Source organism: Pagrus major, chromosome 18, assembly GCF_040436345.1.
Source record: "Pagrus major chromosome 18, Pma_NU_1.0".
NCBI classification, from domain to species: Eukaryota; Metazoa; Chordata; class Actinopteri; order Spariformes; family Sparidae; genus Pagrus; species Pagrus major.
In genome coordinates, this window is record NC_133232.1 from 18,889,880 (window position 1) to 18,914,234 (window position 24,355).

Consider the following 24,355-nt stretch of genomic DNA (forward strand, 5'->3'; position numbering starts at 1 on the left):
CTGACTGAATTAAATTGAACTTTCTCAAAATCAACATGCAAAAAACCAGACCACCTTCCAAATTTTACTTCCATTTCATTTGTTGAGCTATTGGGGAATTTAACAGCAGACGGTTATTCTATGCAGGGGTGAAATTGTGATTTGAAATGGTCGGTCTCACCAGGGTGTTTTGAAAATGATCAGAGAGTTAAACCTGGCATGAGTATGCCGTTGTAAACAGAAAGCAAATTGTATACTCTGGTCGGTTGCTTAGCTACCGATCCTCCTAGATAATGCTGTTTTGTAAGCAAAACATTATAAGCAGCCATTTCTGACCTTCTTTTGCATCATTGTCCGCTCATTGTCTGTTTTAGTCTTTCTAAATACAAACAATATGTCATCCATTCTGTCAATGTACAGACTCAAATACTCCAATATCATAACACATACTCCAAGTTCACATTTGCCAATGATGCTACAAACACTCGTAAATGTGTGCGTCTGCCTGTCCAGACATAAACACTGACAATGGAGTTTCTGAATATCTTCTCCTTAGAAGGAGTTTTCCAGAAGGTCAGTTTTCAGTGACATAAAGTGCAATTATTTAGTTAGTGTACGAAAGGCCAAAACGCATAGAAAAAGCTTTTTATTTTAATAAATACCCGTACTTGTGGACAGGGCCTGCACCTGAAGACACCATGAAGTCCATGTATTTGTGAGTGTGCCAAAGGTCGACACAGACGGACAGAAAGCAGAGGAAAGGAGGAAGCACGCCCATAAATTACAACAAAGCATGAACAGGCTCCCATAGTTTTAACATGTAACATTACTTGCATGATTTAACTTTTCATTTTGGATCCAAAGTTGGCTGAAGACGCATTGTCCTCGCTGTCTTCCCTGCGCTCTATGGGTCATTGCGATGGTGCAGGGAAACCGTGGTGACCATCGGATCTTCAACGTGCCACAAATGTGATTCAACTTGAAACTCTGCGGGTCCCAAAAAACAGTAAGCTTCCTCTGAGGAAAACTCTGTACAGGACTCTCAGACTGACAGAGACCTGTGCTTACATAGGATGAAAGTAGGTAATGTGATTGGCCATGATTGTCAGAGCCTCTAAAGTAGCCACCTATAATGTATGGAAATGTATTCTTTCTGATCCCACCTGGTGCGTGTATGTGCAACAGGTGTGCCAACAGAACCTGGCCACAGAATCAACATAAGTGCGTTTGGCACACTCTGACGCACTGGGCAGGGCTCACTTGACTGTGATCTGGCCGCAGTGTGGGGATCAAAAAAATAGAGCTTTTGATGTGTACATAGAGCAACAGCTAACCCTCTGTGGCAGTAAGGAGATAAAAACCAACACTATAAAGTACTGACAGCTCCTAATTCTCAGGACAGATAGGACATCTAAAGTATCTGAAATATGAGGACTCAGTAACATAACAAATTTACGACAAATTCATCCTGCTGTGATTCTATTTCCACACAAATATCAGACTAAATGAGAGAGAATCGACAACATCTGTCAATTGTCTATTCTAAACATTAATATGCGTGGGCACGTAAGTTGAAACAGGCGTGTACGTATCTAGGGCGGCAACCCCTGCCACCCCTTCTCAAAATACATTCCTGCACATGCTAGGAACTATAGAGAGGGAAGGATGAGGGGAAAACACGAGTAGAGAGCAAAGAACAAGGGAGGGCAGAGGGAGACAGCAGAGAGGTAACAGGGGAGATCAGAGAGAAGTGAGGAAATAACAAGCAGTAAAGAGAAGAAAAGAGGGTTCAGGAAAGGACACAAACACGGGAAGCACAGCAAGGGCGGAGGGAGATAGGAGGCGAAGGGAAGGGGGCTAAAAACGGGCAGGGAGGGAGTGAGTTCAGCAAAGCAGGGCAAATAAAAAAACAGGATCATCGGCGTTGAGAAAAGGTGATAGATCAGGAAGGATCTGGAGCAGATGAAATGCAGCTCTAACAGATAAGGACAGGAGGGGATGGATCAGGAGGAGAGAGAGCCTGGGGATGGAGAGATCCAATCTCTGAACGAGACCATACACTCGAGTGGACAAAGCTTCTGGTCTGCCTGCGATATCTCAGTGCTTATGGAAAGCTCTCTCCCTAACGCAGCTCCTCTGTTTGTCTACAGCCTTCCACAAAGAAAAAGTCGTCAACACAGATATAGCGGGGACATCATCTCTGAAATGACCAATAGAAAGTTCAAAGATTTAAGCCTTTACGGCATCTTTAATACGTCTGTTTTTGCCATCATGCACCAAAAGTGCAATAACAGTAACAGTTACACATCCAGTATATATTTTTTTTGCACAGGTGAAAGAGGACATCAGGGAAAATGGGAACTTTCCATTCACAGATTTGTATTTTTCTCCATAGAGTCAGTTCTGTCCAGGAGTGCTATCTCCCTGCCACTGCTGATGATATCTTTACTGCCAGTTACTCTGCAGTATATTTGTCGAGCCATCCATCTCTCCATTCCGTCTTCTCAATACAACTCCAGTCAGTGGTCGAGGTCTTGGAAAGGTGAGTCGAAACTGCTTTCAGCTCGCTTGTCAGGACCAGTCCGCCTCCCACTGCATTCATTTCATGTTTTGAATGACTGATGAGATTTTAACTCCAGTGAGCACTTCCATGAATTCGGGCAAATCTGCAGTTTCACACCACTAGTAAAGCAACTAAACCTAGATATCATAATAATGATTCATTATCAGGCAATCTTTAAGCTCTTATTTCCCAGCAGACTGTCAGCAGATTATCTACTAAATTGTCAATCATTGACACTTCCAAACAGGCCTTTGTGCAAACCAGTACTGAAACAACCGCTGAGATTTAATAGGTATGATGAAAAAAATTGTGTTCTAGTCTTGTTGGATTTGAGCGCTGTCTGAGACGGACGATCAAAACATCCCATATCAAAGGGCTGAGAGGTGGTAGACCTTTTTCTCTATTTATTTACTTCCTCCTTTTTGGAGGGAAAACATTTTACTGCATCTCAGGAATTTTATGTCTGAAAGTACTGAGCCAGTGAAGACTCCATACAAACCTGAGCCTAGTTTTAAGGAATAGTTAAATATTTTGGGATGCATGTTTTTCTTTGTTTTTGTGCCTAGAATTCGATGAGAAGATCGATACCACTTTCAAAGCTATAAATGAACTATGCATCTAGAGCAAGGAGGCATAGCATAGCTTCTATGCTGTAAAAACGGGGGGAAACAGCGACACACTTAATTTCGGCAGGGTTAATAACTGACCCAGCATATGCCAATTACAGCGCTGATGCAATACTGGGCTAATTTTATCCTGCACTCATGTAGAGAAAACCCAGTGATTTTCGGTGTGAAGCCTGGCTCTCCTCAAAGCTGACACATCTGCCTAGCGACACCTTTAAAGCTCCCTAATTAAATATTACAGGCTCGCTTGTTTGTTTAATCAGTACACAACCAGAAATGTAAAAACTATTAAGTTTTTTGTGTTGAGTTACGTTCTGTTACAGTATCTTAGTGAACAGTGTTTGGCAAGATGCCTGGCAAGAGAGAGTCACAGCACGTAACTCCTGCTAAAACGACAACATGTGTTTTGTTCGGATTAAAAAACAAACAAAACCAACAAAAACGTTAATCAGTCACGCATAGATGCTGTGTCAACGCTGGAGAAAGGTCTGGCTGCACCCGCCATCATTCTACTATAAGGGAAATAATGCTCTTGCTTGGTATTATTTCTTTAAACCAATCACAATTGTCTTGGGTCACACAAAGCCCAGGATGAAGTGATGGTGCGGCTGCAAAATAGTGTCAGGGGGAACTTGTTTTGCATGTGAGGGAGTGAGCCATGGCATTAAAATGGCTAAATTCCCACAAAAAAGGGGAATAACTGCTAGCTTGTTTAGGTTCCTGCTGTGAGCGACCAGGTTAGGGTCATTTTCAGCGTGTCAGTTGCAAGCTCGTAAGTAGCCCACGTTAGCATGGTGGTTTGGGTAAAAAAAGAGTAAGCCACCAGAGATATTTAATATGTCGTATATGACATATTTTGATGTTGCGTATGACATTGACAAAGACGGAGTTAGGAGGTAACACTGTCGTGGCTCAATATTACGTTTTTACTGCTAAAAGTGATTTATATGGGTAAGAGGTTCTTTTGAAAAGAAAGAGAATAGCTCGCGGGAACCTCATTTACAAAACCAAATCATAACAAAAACAAAAACAGAACATTTTCTTTAATTTTAATCTGTGTGAACTGAACTTTGAACCATTTCTTGTGAAGTGTGAACATGCACAGCACTGTTTGTTGTTTTCCCACAGAGATAGGGATTTTGAAAACATTAATACAGAGATGGCAGGGCCAGGCGAGCTGTTTCCCTTTACTAAAAGTTTTTATGCTAAACTGAGCTAACCAACGGCTGGCTCCTCCATATTTAACACACAGAAATGAGAGTGCTATTGATCTACTCATCTAACACTGGCAGAAAGCAAATAAGGGTATTACCAAAATCTAAAACTATTCAACTATTCAAGTCACTAGTTTACATCAATGAAATCAGTAACTAAATATCAAATATTCTCAGCATAACTCAAACTAACTTTGTTCACTTTAAAAAACATACACACTAATATGTAGATAAAAACACAAATGCTTTCACTGTAATTGTTATTACAAGTGTTAAAGGACAGCATCACTATGAAAGAGGACTAAGAGGACTGATAATTATTATTATCAATGGTCTGTTTTGTTCTTAATTTTCCACAAACTCCTAATATATACAGGATTATCTGGATGTTTACGTTTTGGTCCGACAGATTCCCTTTTGAATCCAGTTTACGATCATTTCTGATTCACTCAGATATTCATATGCGTAAGTAGATGCACTTTTAACGACTCAGATGTTTGCAAGTATTTCACCAGGCATTCTTGCCTTAGTTCAACAATAAGAGTAGAGAAACAAGATGAAAGGATGGATGTCATGCGAACCAGGGCTATTACTGTACATGAACACCGCAGAGGATTTATCATTTCTCTCCCAATCAAGATAGAGATAAACTCAGATTTGTATTTTATATTGCACTTACCGGTTGCATGTGTGAGGCCCCAGACCTCCTGGCCATAAACATCTGTCTTGTTCCAGACCAGCCTGTGGACCAAACCAGGCCCAGCGGGATACCAGCGCTGGTACAACCTGCCCTGGACCGATGCACGGACATGCACCTTCGACAGGCCTCCCAGTGGGGAGATGGGCGACAGTGGGGAGGGAGGTGTGAGAAGGATTCGCAGCAGAGAGAGGTAGCCTGCAGCTCGGGTGCTCAAGTAGTTCAGCTTCACAAAGGCTCCTGGGATTGAAACTTCTTCCTGCACTGCCTAGGGAGAACAAGATGAAGAGCAGAGTGTGAAAAACAGGTGACAGAGAAGAGGATTAATGTGAAATGAGACGGAGGGAATCATATAAAAAAGAAAGGTGTTTTATTATTACTCTGTATTTGTGTAATGAGCTCATGTAATAAGTTCTAGTGGCAAGTACAGGAAGAAGTAGTCCACCATAGATGTGTTAGCCACAAAGCTGTTACAAGAAGTTCTTTACTGGTAATGAAACATTCTCATTCTCATTTAATACCGATACCTCTACGTAACCTACATAAGCAAATTAGAACCATCAGCAAGAAGATGAACTATTTCTATTTAGTTTTTCTTAACGCCTGTCAACAGGTCCACGTGCATACTGGAAAAGCTGTGTTTACATTTTCCCGGGCAAAAATACAGTACAAGCAGGAGGAGAATTTTTGGATTTTTGCCATTATATTTTGTGCTTTTGATGGTGAAAACACTACAACTTGTGTCCACAGGCCCTCCAAAATCAACAAAATATCAACGTTCCTATCTTACACACGAGCAAATAAAAAGGCACGCTCATCCGTTTTGTTAAAAGTACTTTTATTCATTCATTCTAATATTTCTGTTGGAAAAATTGAGATGACGTTTGAATCGGTTATTAGCTTAATTCAAATGATCTGTAAGATGAATATCTCTGGCACATTTTCATCAAAGGTCTAGAGGCTTTGATTTGATCCCATTTATAAACACAGGTGAACACAGCAGTTGTTACTGAGCTCACTGTGAACAGAAAGTACTGTTCCTTCACTTGCTTGCTGCTTGTTTGTCCTGAGGTGCTATTTGTGGCGAGGATAAGATGTTCCTTCGTGTTGACAATCTGCTCATAGCAATCTCATCTGATTTTGTGAGTTTAAACTCTTAAGTGCGTTAATGAGTGAAAACATCACTTTCCTCTGCCACAAAAAGGATCATATCACCGTGTCCAGCTGACACCAAAAGAACTTTGCATATAGTAAGTTGGAACTAAAATGAATTCAGGGTGAGGTTTTGGTCACTGTATAAAAAAAATCTTTGGAGTCACATTGGAGGGTAAATATATAATCACCAGTCTGACCTCCACACCTGACTTTCAGCCACCTAATTTGCTTTTGTGGTGGAGAAGTATATGGATGGAGCACAAATTTGCATTTGGGCTCATTCCTTATTTGCATGATGCAAATATGAGCTAAATTTGCAAAAACCCTGCGAGACCAGGTTGGTTTGTTGCTGAGCTGTTACAAATTGAGCTTCATTCTTTCCGCCTGTCATCTGTAGACGCAAAGCAGCGCGTTGCTGCGATTTATATAGAAAGAGGTTCTGCACCTGTAGCTCAGGCACGGCTGGCCCCTTCTCTGCACACGCTCCTGTGTATCTGGGGAGCGGGTAGGGCAGCACCAGCGGGTACGGACTCAAAACGCTCCTGATGTCACATTTAGGAGGTTGAGCTTCCTCCCTGGACATGGTGACCTGATCCAGGACCAGGAAGTTGTTGTTAGGTGTCCAGATGGTGCGTGTCTGCTGCAGGAAGGGTGGGCGCTGGAACATCAGGGTCATAGACATCGCACCCAGGGTCACCAAGTCAAAACTAAAGAGTTAAATGACAAAAAGAGATATGATATTGTAGGACAAGTGGAAAAAGAGAAGCTCGGTCCTTTAAATATTCAAGCTGTGGGTGTCTCTACCTTCCATCCTGCCTACTGATGGTGTAACCATACTCTGGATGCTGTGGGAAGGTGATGTTGACTCCAACCAGAGGAGAGCCATCCTGCAGCGCAACGCTACCTCGGATCACAGCCACCCGACTGGAAACACAGAGAGAGGAGTGAAGCTGAGAGATGACAGCTTTACAATGATGGAGAACATAATCATTGTTTGAAGAGAGAGGCATATTGTGACGCACTCGCCAAACGACCTTGTGCATGAAGACAAAGCAAATGCATTTATTCTGCTTGCTACAATTCCCCTCCTATAGGCACAGAAATCTGCCAGAGATTGCCAGGATACAGGGACCATAAATATAGCTTCACCCACAGTAAAACCTTTCAACACCCTGTCATATAAAAAAACAAAAGCTGCACATCATGTTTATATTACAGAGACAGTGGTACCTGCAGCGAATGTGGCTGTGTTGTTCTTTAAATAGCTCTTAAACCATCAGTCAATTCTTGACTAGTTCAAAAAATCCATCTTTATATTTGCAGGTAAAGTGTGAAATACACTGCTTAAATCTGGAATAATCGCTGAACTAGTCAAATGAAGACGGATTCAGAAACACACATGCACACACGCACACACACACACGCACTGATGGAGCCTATCTGTTACTCCAGAAGAGGGATAAATGAAGGATGGTGAGGTTTCCCCGGGTGGCTGCATTGCCCCGTTTGTTACTCCGGTCCTGAAAGCTGCAATCGATTTTTCCCCTCTGAAAAAACAGCCACATAATTAATTTATTTGTTTATTCTACAAGTTGAACCAGGGGAGGGGGAAAAAAATGCACTTTGCTATTTTTCAGAGAGGCATCACTTCTTGTTTTCCCAAGCCAAACTTTCTAGGTCATCATCAAGACGGTGAGATGTATTTCCCCTCTTAGATGGCAGTGAGAGGCCTCTGAAAAATTAATGGTGACACCCTCACGACTGGTGTAACCGAATGATACATTAAGCATTAATATGTAACAAACAAATACTCTGCAGCTGTAGCCTGACACTGATAACTGAGGACAATGCACTGTCATGTGACTGATCTCCAGGGCAACACAAATCAATAAGATGAGTCCACAGGCATGTGAACACACAAAAAGCCTCATTCACATGCAGAAGCACACACTCTCATTAAACAAATAATGGGCTAAAGCTTGAATACATATGTATTTACTCCATGATCTGCTACTCCTGTCTTTCAACATATTACACAGTAGGACGACTCAAGGACACAGTCAAACAAATACATAAAGGTATGGTATTGGCATGCACACGCAGACACAGGCACACAAAGATAAACAAGCACATACCTGGTATCAAAGGGCACGTCTCCAGGGAGAGTGTGTGTGGCCGCCTTGCCAAGGAGGAAGCGTATGCGCCTGTAGAAGCTGTGAGTGTGTGTGCTGGCAGGTGAGGGGGGTGCGGTGGAGGGCAGCGGGCTCTGCTGCAGCAGGGCCAAGGGGTCGGCCGAGCCGTGACACAGAGGGTCGGAGCCGCAGCTCAACTGCTCGCAACAGTCGGGGTCCACGCAGTCGATCAGGCCGTCTGAAAGGGAAAGGAAGTTCGAAATGTATCAAATAAAAGAGTTAAACACAAGACGCACACACACTGTTTTATGTGAGGAGTTGGCTGTTGAGAGGGTACTTGAATTAACACAGTTAATATAAGATGGACATTAGCATCTTTATAATGCATCGTTAACAAAGGCTTTAATAGATTTAAGTGACTAAGATGTTGAGAACAAATTGCTATCTTAAAGGAGACCTATTATGCTTTTTCGTTTTTTCCTTTCCCTCAGAGTTTTATGTATGTTATTGTGCAAGTAAAAGATCTTAAAGATGCTACATCTAAGAACTGGTCACTTTTTTAAATTCATAATCCAAACAGTGTGTACTTTTTTGAGTTCTTTGAGTCTTTATAAAAAAGACAGAAGCTAAAACACCATTTCAGACAGAGGGGGAATAACGTGCTGCAGCACTGGACATTATGAAAAAACGAATGTGTTTGAGCACTAAATCATGTAAAACTATTATAGCAGTAACCCAAAATCATTTTTTTTTTTGCATAATATGTCTTCTTTAATGTCCAATGTACTGTATACATTAGAAGTAGAAAGACATGAAGCAGACCTCATAAAACCTCAGGACTGCCAGGAAATCATTTCAAATCATTTTTAAACACTGAGAAACTCAACTGGAGTAATCTAATCGACAACAATTAACTCCACATGTATCATCATTATCACGAGTATCAATCAAATGAGATTCATTAGGGGACATTAGCATGCAATTATAGTGTCTATTACTATAAATCAGACCTGAATCACCAGCACTATTTGAATGTGATCCATTGAAGTCCGGCGTAAACAATGAGAAACAAAGCGAGGCGGCAGGTAATAGGAGCCAGGCTGGCATTTGTGCTTCCTATTTCAAGCCTGTTTCTGAAAAGGCAGGAAACAGTGCTGACATTTAAATGCATCTGACCCCAGAGCAGAGAGCTAAAGGCCAACAATATTCTATTATAACCTCCTCCTACAAAGGTAGCATAGTACAATGGTCGATTTCCATAAGATTCACTACTTCAACTTGAAAGCACATTTATTAATTGAATTTCTAATATCACTGTCAGTTAATAGGCCGTACAGGTTTGTAGATTGTTATGCTGCCATGGTTGTTAACTCTTCCACACAAAGAAGAGTGAAGAGTAGAAATGATTTTGAACATTTGTCCAACATATAAATATAAATGTGCATGTCATTTCACTGCCTCGTGAGCAGAAAAGAGAAAATGCAGTTTTTTCTTTTTTCAAGCGGAAGAACAATACATGCGCTACTCTCTCCCATCCAGGCGGAATAATTTAAACCCTTCAAAGTTCCTCTTTATTCTCTGATTACCTGTGATAGCATCTTTCCATCTCTGTCTATCTTCAGAGACAAAAAGATTGACGACGAGAGAGAGCTATGAGAGCCTACAGTATATCTGCCAATTAAGGGAGATGGCTGTATTGTGTGGTCGAAAATTATGGTATTTGAAAAACTGCAGAGATGTGGAAGGATGGAAAGATAAGAGAAGTGTAAATGGTCTCCATGAGGCTTTGTTAGTGAGTCTTTCTCTGGCATAATAATGCCTCAGCTGAAGGGTTTGAAACCAGCAGCACAGACACTTCATCAATATTCATATGACATTATAATACCACATAATGCAACATATATTCTTTTTTCCATGTAGTGCCTTATAGTATATATTTAAATGCATTTTTTGTTTGACTGTAATGTAGAGAGAAACCTGTCTCTTCTTCCACCCACTCACCACCTCAACCTCCACCGTACATATACCTACTAATACAGAGCAAAAGAAAATGTCATATTAAATCAAATCAACACATATACTGTATATATTAAAGGGGCAGTGCAGCAATTCAGTATTGCACGTCCTTCGCGTAGGGAACTCATAAGAGACAGGTTTTAAGAGTAATGAAAAGTTTATAGTTATATTGAAAACAGCAGAGGCAGCAGATCCCTCCAGACTTTTAGTACAAATATGACTCATATAAATACAGGATCCTACACTTCCCATAATGCAACTAATGGCACTTTTCTGTTCGACCCTCAATCCCTGCCAATTCCCAACAAATGGAATAGTCAGACATGCTGCTCTCACATTTGTCTACTCAAAATTAAGACTACAGCCAGTGTGGCACAGAGGGTATTTATTTGTGGTTGTGCACTTATTAAAATGTGATTTATTATCTGCAGGCTCTTTAACTTGCATGTTTACAGACACCCCCCTTTTATTTTTAAGCATTTCTATCGAGAGTATTAAAGGCACGGGACCACCTGGGGGAATATAAGCTGTGGACCTGCGTTGCTTTCTTCGGTTGGCAGTTGAAGAGTAAAGCCGCTGAAGATCAGCCGACTCACATCTTGTTTACGTTTATTCTTACAGGTGCAAGGCATTAATGCAGTTGTCAGAAATGAAGGCTTTCTCTTGAGTGGAGCGTTATATATTGTAGAGGTGTAGTTTATTTCTGTTTTATATTAATATTTGCGCTAGTTTAGCATCCTTAACAAGGATAAGTGGGTACTAGCTTGCCGCTTATGAGTGTTTATTGTAAAATTACACCTGTCAAAACATGTGGACGGGAGCAACAAGTAATGTTGCCTTACTCGACTGATATGCATGTATGCATGTATGGGTAGGTTTACATTTAAGATTGCTTTGTGGTTTATTTTTTATTAGTTTTATTTCGTTTTAACTAAATGTTTTCATTCAAGCTTTTTTTGACGGCTAATTGAATGTAATGGTTCAACAGTAGCCGTCAAATCCTGAGCCTGAACAGCTGACAAGCAGTGAGGTTGTTGACTGTTGACAAGGCAACAAGGTGGCTCACAGCATGTGTTACGTCACCTGTAAACAAAGAGGATGATTGAGATAGATTAAATCTTATTAAATCTTATAATTAAAGTATCTTTGAAGTTGTTATTGTATCTATTAGCGTATTGATTCTAAATGTAAATATCTGGTGAATAAATGGCTGTACTGCATTTTGAATCCTGACATTTTGATATAATACATGTTACTTTGATACTGTGAATGTATTAGCTTGTTGAATAGTTTAAATGGAAATGTCACAGTATTATTTGTATTTCCAACTCAGTTGAGTTGGCAGTTAGTTCTGAAGAGTAAAGCCACTGATGATCAGCCGAATCTCAACTTATTTATGTCATTCATTCAGAATAATTAATTTCTAAAATGTCACCCCTTGAGTCAGCTATCACTCTATTGATGTAACATCAGCAGCCAGTTAGCTTAGCTTAGCATAAAGACTGGAATCTGGGGAAAATAGCAAGCCTAGCTTCATTCAAAGGCAACAAAATCTACTTACAAGGTTCTCTACAGCTCACTGATTAAACACCTAGTTTGTTTAATCAATACAAAACCACAATGACAATTTGTAGTTTAATGGTAGGGAGTTGTATGACTACATTTTGGCTGAGCGCACCGACTTCCTGGAATCTTCCTCACACTTAATGCACCTTACATCGAACAGGCAGATAGATTTGTTTCAATCTTCTCATCTGACTGTCTGCAACAAAGTATATTTCCTTAATGTTGAATCCATTCCTTTAAACGCTACATATTTAGTTTGTTACCTCCACCAAGGAGGTTATGTTTTCATCAGTGTCCCTTTGTTGGAGGATAGGTCTCGGCCAAAGATAGACTCCATTAACTTTTGCTGCGGATCTGGGTAAAAGGATGGATCCAGGAATTTTTCTTTAACTTCGATTAATGCATGGATCTTGAAAAAAATCAGGATCAGGAAAAATCAAATCAAAATATTTAGGTGATTGGTACCTATGATTGAGTACAAAAAGTGAATCTTGGGCCTTGGTGGAGGTATGCACTCTGCACTCATTACTTTTTTTTATTTAATTTTTTAAAAAAGAGTAGCCTTTATGTCCAAGCTGAACCATCCCCTGATTTGAGTTATTTGTTTCAACTGTTTAACAAAGCTGATCTGTGTGTAATATCTTTGGAATGCCCCTTTAAAGAGGCAAAGTAAGCAAGGGTTCAGTTCATTTAAGGCGTGCATAAATTAACAGTTAATACGGTCATATGCAATGTGTTAATGTAATAGCTGCACAGTGTGACGTTCCTTTAGTTCTTAAACAACACAGGTGACCGATCCAGTAATCACAAAACATAATGAGAACTATATGATAGAACATAATCCATTCATGCGATCCAGAAACCATCGTAAGTGCTGGCGGTCCTGCTAAGACTTGTTTTCTTTCATTGTTCACCAGACATTTTTTATTGTATAGCTCTGTGGTTATAATCCAGGCTAAGGACCGGTGATTCATGTTTTGAGCAGTCATTTACTCCGACTTTCTGAAGTGCTGGCTTAGTCAGTCAGGCACCTTTGGTAAACAATGTGCAGGGAACAGAAAGGTTACATTGCAGCTATCAGCAGCCTGCACCACCTGGATAAAGGACTTCAAAAAATGTGTATGTGTGTGTTTGAGGCTTCCCGCTGTTGGACACTCACCACAAAACGTGGAACCACATGAAATAAACAAAAGCAAAAAAGCAAGGAAGATTTTACTCGACACAAAAGCAACACTACCTTGTTTGCAATGATGGATTACAGCACCGGCTAAACGGGCATGTCCATAATGGATATTTGATGGAGTTTCAAAGTGAATGGGCACAGTTGAGAACAATGTAATATTGCACTATATTCTTAAAACTTGTTGGAAAACAGCCTTAGCTGGGACTGAAATGACGAGGAAATGATTATAATAAGCGCAACTTCTGCTACTACAGAAATGTTCTTTTCTTGTCTCTTCACCTGAGGATAGAACGACGCAGCCATGAGACTGAGCGACACACACCTCTCACTTGTCAGCAAACACGTCAACGGCAAAGAAGTAGAAATCCATTCTGCATGGTTTGCTGTATTTAGACTTGTGAAAATTGCTCTGAGTGCCTTTTATCTTAGCAGGTGGTATGCATATTAGACATTTAGCTGTGATAAGAAAAACAAAACAGACATACACACTTGCAAAAATGTGCCTGCACACACACACAAATACATATTCAATGTAATAATGACCAGCAGGACTCTACAGGAGTCTCAGCAGGACTGGGACAGCACGGAGGGATGAAGGGGAGGAACAATGAGGAAGATTTCTCGGCAGGGGAAACAGGAGCGGAAGTAATGGAATGGAATGGACAATCTGCCAGAGAGACAGAAATGAAAGAGGTAAGGAAGAGAAAAAGAGATAGAAAATGATAGATGATGTTTCGAATGTCACCTCCGTCGTTGTCTGTTCCATCACTGCAGTCAGTTTCCATGACAACGCTGCATCCAGGCCCACTCCATCCAGTCTGGCAGACGCAGCGCCAGCCGCTCTGCTCCAGGGTACAGCGCCCGTGCCCGCTGCACAACCCCGGGCAGCCGTCTGAAAAAGGTGTGACACGTGCACACACACACACAAACACACATTTTTGGCTTTCATGAGCATGTTGGAGGAGCACATAGGAAATTTTAATCTCAGATAAAGATAAATTACCTTTCACAACGACGTCCAAATCATGTGTAACTGTGGGGAGAACAAAGTGAGAACTGGGTAAGAGGAATCAGTTGTAAATGCTAATTTTCCCAACGAAGGCGACACCTTTTTTTTCTTTCTTTTTTTTTTTTACCCATTAATCATACTAATCATAATATCACAAGGAATAATTAAACACTCCAACATGCACACACACGCAGCTCACCAATGTTACAGTGCTCTCCCTCCCAGCCAGGCTGACAGATGCAGGTCCCATCGTGGCACTGGCCGTGTTCTTCGCAGCGAGGATGGCACGCTCTCTGGTCGCATGCAGCGCCGATCCAACCCTCCTCGCACTGGCACTGACCCTCTGAGCAGACACCGTGGCTGCCACATGGCACCGGGCACAGCTCTGCCGGATAGGTGGGTGGGGACACGTGAGAAAAAAAGCGCGCAAGTGTGAGAGAAAGAGAGAGTGAGAAATGAAGGAATCGAGCGGTGGAAGGAAAAAAAGTAAAACATTTTTTTTGAAGAAAGCACACAGGGGACGAGGAGAGAGGAAAAAAGTAAAAAAAAAATTCAGAGCTGGGGGTGAGACATTGGAGGTAGGTGAGAGAAAAAAAACACAAGCGATAGAAGAGGATAACCTCTGAGACTAAAAAGTCTACTTTCTCACAATACACAATCTTCCCACCTCTAATAGCCAAACTCCCTGAAGGACGGGAAGAGTGAATAGACTCATAATCACAGCCAAATGATTCGTGTTTGCACCGCATATTTAAACTACAGGGACTCCAATTCAGCTCTATTATTCTTTCTGAAATTTTGATCAGATTTGATGGGTATGTTAATACCCCTTCTTTTCCTTCACCTCTCCATCTTTGTCTCTGTCATCCTTCCCTTTTCACTATCCCTTGGCCTTCCTCTCTCTTGCAACATCCCTTTAAAATCTCCTTTTCTCCGCACTGCTCACCATCTAACTCTCCACCTCTTTCTCTCTCTCTTTCTCTGCAGAAGCAAAGCCTCATCCATCAGTAAAGAGAGCAAAGTGCTGGAGGCACACAAAGACTACTTATCCAGCTGCAGTAAAAAGTTATTTCAATTTAAATATACATAGCATGGAGAGGGAGGAAAAAGTGGATTAAAGTTGGAGAGTTTTTCAGCTCTCTATTAGAATTACATTAGCTTAGCTATGCTTCAACAAGGCCAGGACGCAGAATTGCCGGGCCCTTTTGATTAAAAGCCCGGCAGGTAGAGAGAGGCCACTCATATCTCAGATATTCAGCCACGGTTTGTCATTATCATAGGCTATATCACTATATTAAGGCATGCATGCACCTGAGAGCAGGAAGCTAATGCCAATTGCCTGCAAATCACTGGTGTGCATGGCAAAGCGGATCCTTCCCAACACCAGCATTAAGTAAGTGTGGTGGAAACGGGAGAGGCAGTGCCATCATGCCTGTTTTCCTCTCTGTCAGTTTACACTTCAAGGACAAGGACACTTTTCTCACTGCGTAGCACAGAGTACTGCATTCTATATTTTCAACACCACAGCGCACGTGCTTTAGTTTTCTCCTTACAATGGCTGCCTTTCCCTTACAACCTGTGCAGCATGTGTGTCTATTTCACAAGGAAAACTTTACCGAGTGCAGAGGGGAACCAAGGTAGATGGAAGAAATCTTATAGAAGCATATTTAAAAAGCACACAGTGACTAATATGTAACGTACAGGTAAAAGGTTTTTGCAATAAACATCAGCAAGCTTTTAAATGCCAAGCTGGAGTGTCCCTCAGAGTAGCAGTCTGTGAAAGGCCTTGCAGCAAAGTGAGAATGGAGGTCTTTTTTTTCTCTCCCCTCATTTAGCTGAAGGGAATATGTGCGTGAGTATACTGCATGTGTGTCACAATGGAAATGCACAGTAAAGTGTGGAGGGTGGGAGTGAGGCTCCAGAGTGCTGCCGTCAGAGAGTCATGAGGGGAAATCTCATTTACGACCGGCATGAAGAGAGTGCAAAAAACACACATGCATGCAAACACGCACACACACACACACACACGCACAGACCCATTTCACAGAGTGGCTCCAATCCATATTTCTCTCTCATGTCTATCAAATCCCCAGAAAATAGTATCTGGCATGACCATGCATACTACAAGAACACTGGCAAACTAGTGATGTGCAGCTGCAATTTTCCATGTTTTTTTCCGCGGCTGAACAATAATCCGCAGGTCTTACCAGTGTAGCAGTCTGGTCCCGTCCAGTTGGGCTGGCAGGCGCAGGTGTCTGACTCAGGGAGATAGGTGCCATGTCCTGAACACTGCTCCTGACAGGCTGGCAGCGGGTCATCACAGCTCACTCCTGCCCAGCCTGCCGAGCACACGCACTCGCCGCGCACGCACACACCGTGCCCGCCGCACTGAGGGTCCACGCAGTCCACTGTAGAGAGAGAGAGAGAGAGAGAGAGAGAGAGAGAGAGAGGACAAAAGGAAAAAGCAAGAATGAGTCAAGGGTGAGAGGAGGGTGTGAAGGGGAGGAGGGGTGGGAGGGCGCCTGCCTCATTATAATCACCAGTTCACCGAGTATGAAAGCAGTGTTCTTTGCATCCCATCCAGGAGTTAACCACCCTAGCTACAATCCCTGTATCTGTTCCACAACATTACACTTCATAGGACACTTAGAACTGAGGCTTTGATAAGGGGTGAAATGGGTTGGTTTGTGTGTGTGTGTCATGGTGGTCTGCGCTCTGCTGTGTTAGTGTGTGTAATTACAGCTCTGAGCGCCCAGCCAAAGCTCAGCACAGTTCAGTTCAGTTCAGCTCAGCTCAGCTCAGCTCAGCTCCGCCGCTCAAGGTCAAACACCTGATTCGGTCTCCACAGGCCGAGGAAGTGGAGCCGACAGCAGGGCGGTGTTCGGGACAGCTGTGCCATCAGGTTATGATCAATGTAACATCATAATTGTTTTAAATATCACAGCTTTGTTTGTTTTGGCTAATTTATTGGGTGGTTTTACAATGGACAGCTGCAGGTGGAGGATGTGACAAAAGGGCCACGGCTGCTTTCCTGTACAACTGTAAAGAGCTGCCTGAGCTACCTGCATCATTAATGTGTCATTTAAACCATAGGCCGTTTTTTTACTGTATTTACTTAATGCTCTATGTGTTGGCAACAACAATATAACAGTAACAACAGTATATAACAGAAATGCAACATATATTTGGATTTTTTTTAAATGTATTTATTACTTTTGTTATTTTCTGAATAGATTAAGTTACTTAGAAATTGCATAATTTGGCACATGAGAGGTAAAACACATGTTCGAGGACAGAACTGCCAGCTGCCACAAGACTGTTTCCTGTGCAAGAACAGTATAATATTGTATGCTATGCATACATGCTATTTTTAGATATTCATGTGTATATGTGTTTAATTTTTAAAGTTTTTATATATTTTTTATAATTTAAGGTAATACAGGTAGTTTTGTGCACATTGCACACTTGGTATTCTGTTATATATTTACATATATTTTATAGCGTTTCTTTTTTGGTATTTTAATAACTTATTTCTAGTTCTTTGTACCTAGTGTAGATGAGTATAGATGTGCTATATTTCAGTAAGTAATTTCCTGTAAAGGATCAATAAAGTATGTATGTATGCATCTAATTTATGTGGAAAGAAAAATAGAAAAATAAATGTTATTTAAAATTGTTTGTGTTGTCTTCCTGTATTTTTCAGGACTAAAAGATAAGCTTAAAGGAACCATGTTGATAGGACATTAACTTCATACATTTTCACAGATTTTATTTTATTTTGCCTTTTCTACTTCGGGATGAAGATTGTCAAGTTCCTACCACCAGGAGAGTAATGTTATCTGAAGTCGTAGGGAGTGTGTTTTCTTCTCTGTGATTTTTTTGGTGGACATTAATCTTTGACGGACATCCAGAGCCATCACTGAAAAGAGTACAATGCAGTGAGGTATTTTTGATTTCTGTGCATTTCAATTTGACAGCGACACAGTTAAATTATAACATGAGAAGAAGAAGAGGTGCAACTGAACTGTAAAACAAACGTAATACTCAAAGGTCCGCATTTGATTTTACTTTAAGGTCAGGTGTAAGGAACAATTGGCAACACTAAAATAACTTTTAATCAATTCATTAATGTCACATCTTTAGTCACGTCTTTAGTAATAAATTATTAAAAAATGCTGCAGTAAAAACAACTTGAAAATTATAGGCTAATTGGCCACTGCTGTACAAGAATATAATTAATTTTGCTGTTCACAACTTGATAACATTTTTTTTCCCTAAATCCTACAGTGCAGAAATAAAAAGAGATATTGTTATTATTTTAACATCTAATTATTAAAAGTGCTGTAGTGACCGGACAAGAAAGTTATGACAGATGTAAGCCTGTGTATTTCAACCGGGGAAAAAAATGGGAGGAAAACATTTAAACTTTCCCATTTTAACCACCTTTGTGGCCATTCGAGTTTGGATTTTCTGAGTTTATGGGGCGCACTTGAATGCACCATGAGGTTCCTTCCAGCGCACATATCCTAAGACACAAAGTAGTTTAAAACTTGCACCTGAATGTACCATGACTCTGAAACGCCAACTGATGTAAATCGCATCAATAAGGTTCAAAGTGAAAATTTTCAAAGATGCATCCATTGATTATTGTTATTATTGTTCTTTTAGCTCCATTTTGGTCTCAACCAACTCCTGAGGAAAATGTCTGCCTTTCTAAGAGCTACATATTCCAATATGTTCTCTAGCTAGTCGCTAACTTTGTCTGCCTGCCAATTGGTGCTGGGCAGGCTGTAAACAGCTGCCTGCTGCAGCTGGAAAGTGGGTCGATGTGGGCAGAGTTGCTGGCTGGAAATTCAAAACAATGATGCATGTTTTCCCAATTAAAGGTTTTTTTTGGAGAGTTGGTTGGACTGATGATCTAAGGATTAATGATACCATATGCTGTACAGATTGCAAAGCCCATTGAGGTAAATTTGTGATTTTGGGCTATATGGATTAAAATTGACTTTACTGATTTCACTTGACTTCATTAAGTCAGGTGATAATTCTCTCGGTGTTCGTCTCTACAAGGGACCCCTGTCAAATTACACATAGTCATTTGATCCATTGTCAGTGTAAAAATATTGGTTAATGCTGCTTACCTAAATCAACAATTGCAAAGTCATTCATTTAAATGTGTATATATGGTGACATTTTAAGGTGTATATGTGCTTTGGAGAGGGTAAAACTCCTTACCTTGTTCACAGTTAACCCCTTTGTAGGCTGGACTACATATGCAGATTCCCTGGATGCAGGAGCCGTGGTTGGAGCAGGTGGGGTCGATACACTGACCTTCCTCCACGTTACACTCGGCCCCCTTCCATCCTGCCAGGCACACACACCTTCCTTTCTCGTACATGCCGTTACCGCTGCACAACACGGGGCATGAATCTGCAACGGGACAAACACAGATTACACCCATGTACTCAGTAGTACACACATGCAAACACACACACACAGTGCTGCAGTATATTAGCTGGGAGACCGCAGTAACCTACGGTGAGTGGGGCTACGCTCTCTTATCTCAGCAAGTGCGCGAATTCAGCAAATCCTCAAGCAGCCCCTGTCTCCCTCTCTTTCTCTCTCGCACACACATGCACATACACACTCATGCACACGTATACGCACACACACACACTCCAGCTTATCCCTCACGCCGTTTCAATTTACTCAAGCACCACCTGAGCCTGGCTACCACGGCAACCCAGGAATTGTAGAAAATCCCCCCAACGTCACCTCACTCGCTCTGAACAGGCCGTGAAAACAATCGTGAAAACGGAAGATTAGGAGGGAGAGCATTAGGGGTTTATAGAATGAGGGTGGAAAGCAGAGCTATCTCCATGCAGAGATGGAGAGCTGTGTGGCTAATGTAATGACAGCCAGGTAGAATAAAGTCAGTGAGTGTCTGATGATGACGCACTGACAGTTACACACGCACGCACACACCTCCTCCCCATTGCAGCTGGAGGAGGTATGGCAGCTCCAGACTTCAAATGGATTAGAAAGACGATCCAGAACCAACAGCGTTTTTTCCGGGATAATTTGCAATGAAGGCCCTGTGCGTTCATGCGTGCGGGCATGTGTTATGTGTTTGTTTGATCCTTTGTTAAATCTAACACTCTGTACCCCACAGTAATAAATTCACACTTCACTTTTTACAAGTCTTGCCAAAACTTGCTGTCTAACTTTTCAAACAGAGAATATTATAACGCGAGCAAATGAGCAAAGATGAGAGGAACAAATGAATAAATGATGAGCGTAAATAAATCATAGAGTGTGATATCATATCAGCTGTTTCTACACAATGAGACAGATACAACTACAATAATTTTACAAAGAAGGACAGCGGGGGAGAGAGAGAATGGGGAACGGAGGCAGGGAGTAAGCAAGAGGCAGAAAGAGAAACAAATGACAGAGAGGTAAGAGAGTAAAAGAAACAGAGCTGTGAAGATGATATGGAATGGTCGCAGTAAAAAGATGGTGAAGCTATTGATGTTATATTTTTCTTATTTTCAACAAATCCCATGAAAAGCCTGATTTATTTCTTATTTCTCTGCGCCATTAAAATCCATTAAAGGCTAAAAACATTTCAAAACATCAGCGAACCACACAGGCACTGAGTGACGTGTTCATTATGACGAACATGGACACTGTAGTTTATTATGAGTCATCCTGTAAATTATCTGACAAAAGCTATTATTAAAAAAATAGCCTCGTCTTCCAGAATAACCAGGGGTGCAAAAACAACACAAACAAATAAAGGCCCTGTAACATTACCTATACTCTACACTTCATATTAAAGGTGCAATGTGTAAGAATTGATCACCTGTGGAATTCATACTCTAAATAAATAGGTGGCAGCACATCCAGTAAATGCTAACTGTTGTTATCTCTAGCCGCTGTTTGCTCCAGACTGAAAGTTAAGAGAACCAAGGGCGTGTTTTTGTTTACACCACTAGCACAAGAGCTCTAAACTGGGACAGGTCGGGGCTAGCTGGTTAGCATGCTGACTTCAGTATATATTTTTTTGCAGCACAATTGCCTTTAGATGTCATAGCGCCAGAACTGTTACTCACATTCTGTTGATGATTTAGTTTTGATTGTTTTCAGCTAAAATTCTTACATTTTGCATCTTTAGGGTGCACATAATAAGCATTATTCAGTAGGTAAAAACACCCTTATAAGTCATTGTGAGATGCCTATTTACATTAATAAGACTATATAATTTGGATAATATTATATAATATTAATAATATTTTATTTTTTGTGAACACCGCTCTGTGCAGTGGCGTGGCGTGGCCTCAGCACTATGGCTTCGTGGCTCTGCAGACTGAGGCTGGGCTCACAGTGATCCCTCTCACGTGATCTTATGGGGAAGCAGACGTAAACAAAATGGAGATAAGCGTGGTACAACAACTTGCTGTCGTACCACATTGCAATGAGAAGAAAACCAAAGCAGAAGGTTAAACAAGTCTGGATGAGTTGACGCAGGTTTTCTATTTTTCAGCGAGAACAGGAGGGGAGGTTTTAAGTTTTCCGTCAACAGCAGTATGCTAATTAGCGCTAGCCTCTGGGGCTACAATGATTACCGTTGCTTGGCAGCTCAGGACTGCCCCGACGAGTCTGTGAGCAGTTCAGGAGGCTTAAGACTGGTTCGTAAACCCCTCACATTACTTGATAACAGTTTACTTTGAACTGCCATTGCACTGTTAGTCTTATTAATGTTAATAAGCATTTTAAGCATGACGTATTATTACCTATAAATGTTTCAAATCAACATCTGCAGCAGGGTAGGTGGGCTGCCCTTTGAGTCAAGAGAAGACGTTTTGTGTGAAAAAAAACCCATGTGTGGGAAGTTTTATTGACAGCGCTTGGAAAAACAGCAGAATGGAAGCGGCGGGAAATAGAGAAAGAATTATTGTTGAGTGTGCCTGGTCTGGCGGTGGACTAATGGAATTGGTACTGTGGAGATGTGCATTATACTGAATTCATCAGGACCACAGGTCAACATGGAGGAAGTGTTGAATTTTCATTAACAGAAAACAGCATCAACATTAGATTATAATGGAAGCACATTAGAAAACAGGAAGGCAGTCTGACTAAAATGTGAAAAAAAATATTATTATAAGACAGGGGAAACAAAGAAAAAGGCCATGTTTATTTTATAGGCCAGTTTTATTGAATACAGGCCTGATTCCTTCTGTAGTTAAGGTGAAGAAAGGTCCCAACATAATTTAAGAGTCTGCTTTACAATGTTCTGGTGCAGTAAATAGTACAAGTCAACCAAAAGCGTATTAACGGCTGAAAATAGTCCCTTGCAGATGTCCTGTTCAAGCTATATTAAATTACTGAGCCTTTGGGCCAACTCCTGTTTCTAAATGCACTATATCAATAAAAGTAACATGACTTGACTTATCAGATATCTAGACAGTGATCTTGATATCTTACCTTTGGCACAGTCTGGACCCAAGAATCCAGCGAAGCAGTGGCAGTGTCCAGCCACACACTCTCCGTTTCCATTACAGTCGGTGGAGCAGCCATCCATTGAGTCTGCACAACCACACACAAACATTTACACACATTCACTAATCAGACATGAAAAGGCAGAAGGAAAACAAACCCAAAAGACTAAACTTGAAAATATTCCACATGTAACTCCATAAGCTGGCATCGCTCTCTGTTATTGAATGAGAGATCTGATAAGCAATGGATGGCTCCCCAGACTCAGGGGCTATATTAGATTAGTCTGATCCAGCTGCTATCACTCTCTGGGGAATGGCCAAGCACTCACTTACACTCAGTAGCACTAAGCACATTATACTGCATTACAGGTTGGAAACACACTGCACGCAAATTTACAAACATCAGGGCTTAATCAACAAACTGTTTACAAGGGGCGCAGTTTGGAACGAGACTGAGCAACATAAAATCTGACATTGTGAGCGCACAACTTAGTGGGGGAATGGATAACACTGCGTCGCCATGGTAGCTACGCTCTCCGCGCTGCGAAGATCAATGTGATGCTTGTTCCGACTAGTGCTTCGTCTCATCTGGATACGCGTGTTGCATCATATCCTTCTGTAGGCTTTATAGGTTTCATCATATCCCTCCATCACACTGCAATTAGCTGCCTTCCTTTTACTGTTCTCCTTTTCTCCCATTGATATGTCCATCATGTCAGAGCTCATTCTACAGACTGCATGGCAAAGACAGATAAAGAGGGAGAACACTCCTATGCTTTTAGAGCATTATATAAGCTGTGTCAGCTCTACTCGATATGGCACATTCTGGTGGTAGCCAGAGGATCTGAACTGTGCTGCCGGTTGTCTTGTGCCAGGCGAGCTCTATCGTAGCTAGATAGAGTAATTAAAATGGGTGTCGTGGGTGTCATCCTTTATTTGACCCTGCGCCGTCCTGCATGGCTCCTCTGGAAGGACGTCGACTCCAGAGTCAAAGCGCTGCGCTCCCCTGGCTCGCTCTGTTCAGGGAGCATGGATGACAAATCCTTCATTGGCATGGTCTCTCGCGCGCGCACACACATTTACAAACACATGCACACACAAAGTTATTATGTGACGACTGCCTCGAGGTACATGTGACACATGCTAATGAGACAGGCCCTGCCAGTAGCCGACAACACAGCGCTATCCACCACAGCGGCGCATCACTACAGAAACCAAAGTCATTTTCACCTCCATCACCTGTCATCGTCACTCTGATGGAGAGAGGGAGTGGCAATCATCTTTTCTCCCACACAGTCAGGAGGACTCACAAACCCTATCTCTTTCTCCCACTCTTGAAATAAAAAAAAAAATTCCACATACACAAATTCTGATATTGTATCTGGCACCTGACACATGCAATGAACAAAAACTCTTCTGCAGGGTCATGAAGTTCCTTTTAATCCAGAGGAGACGAGTCAGAGAGCCTCATGAGGCTGTAAGGTACAGGGTTGTCACAGTGATATAAGCTCTGTATCTTTCAGGTCAGTGTCTCTACTATAAAAATCTCCAGGCAATTACCAGGTAATGTATAGTGAGCCGTGTGTTTAATTGTTACAGTATATAGCGCCTGTGTGTGTGCCCTGTGTGTAGGCATCCGTGAGACACCCACTCGCTTCTTTCCACCGACTAAACCTTTCCAGTTAGAAATCACTCATGCCATAAGTTATTGCAG

The 24,355-nt window shown here is 41.5% G+C and overlaps 1 protein-coding gene across 2 annotated transcripts in view; it reads right to left on the reverse strand.

Annotated features, from left to right (window-relative positions):
• Window positions 1-24,355, reverse strand: part of tenm1 (teneurin transmembrane protein 1) — a 179,417-nt gene that overhangs the window by 60,522 nt on the left and 94,540 nt on the right. The window contains exons 8-17 of one of the 2 annotated variants that reach the window (XM_073486774.1): window positions 22,628-22,729; window positions 19,376-19,570; window positions 16,348-16,548; window positions 14,340-14,525; window positions 14,135-14,164; window positions 13,877-14,023; window positions 8,370-8,604; window positions 7,039-7,158; window positions 6,680-6,941; window positions 5,062-5,347 (exon numbers count right to left, since the gene is read on the reverse strand). In XM_073486774.1, the coding sequence (XP_073342875.1) occupies window positions 5,062-5,347; window positions 6,680-6,941; window positions 7,039-7,158; window positions 8,370-8,604; window positions 13,877-14,023; window positions 14,135-14,164; window positions 14,340-14,525; window positions 16,348-16,548; window positions 19,376-19,570; window positions 22,628-22,729 (1,764 nt within the window). The remainder of the gene's footprint in view (window positions 1-5,061; window positions 5,348-6,679; window positions 6,942-7,038; window positions 7,159-8,369; window positions 8,605-13,876; window positions 14,024-14,134; window positions 14,165-14,339; window positions 14,526-16,347; window positions 16,549-19,375; window positions 19,571-22,627; window positions 22,730-24,355) is intronic. The other variant, XM_073486775.1, reaches the window with a different exon arrangement.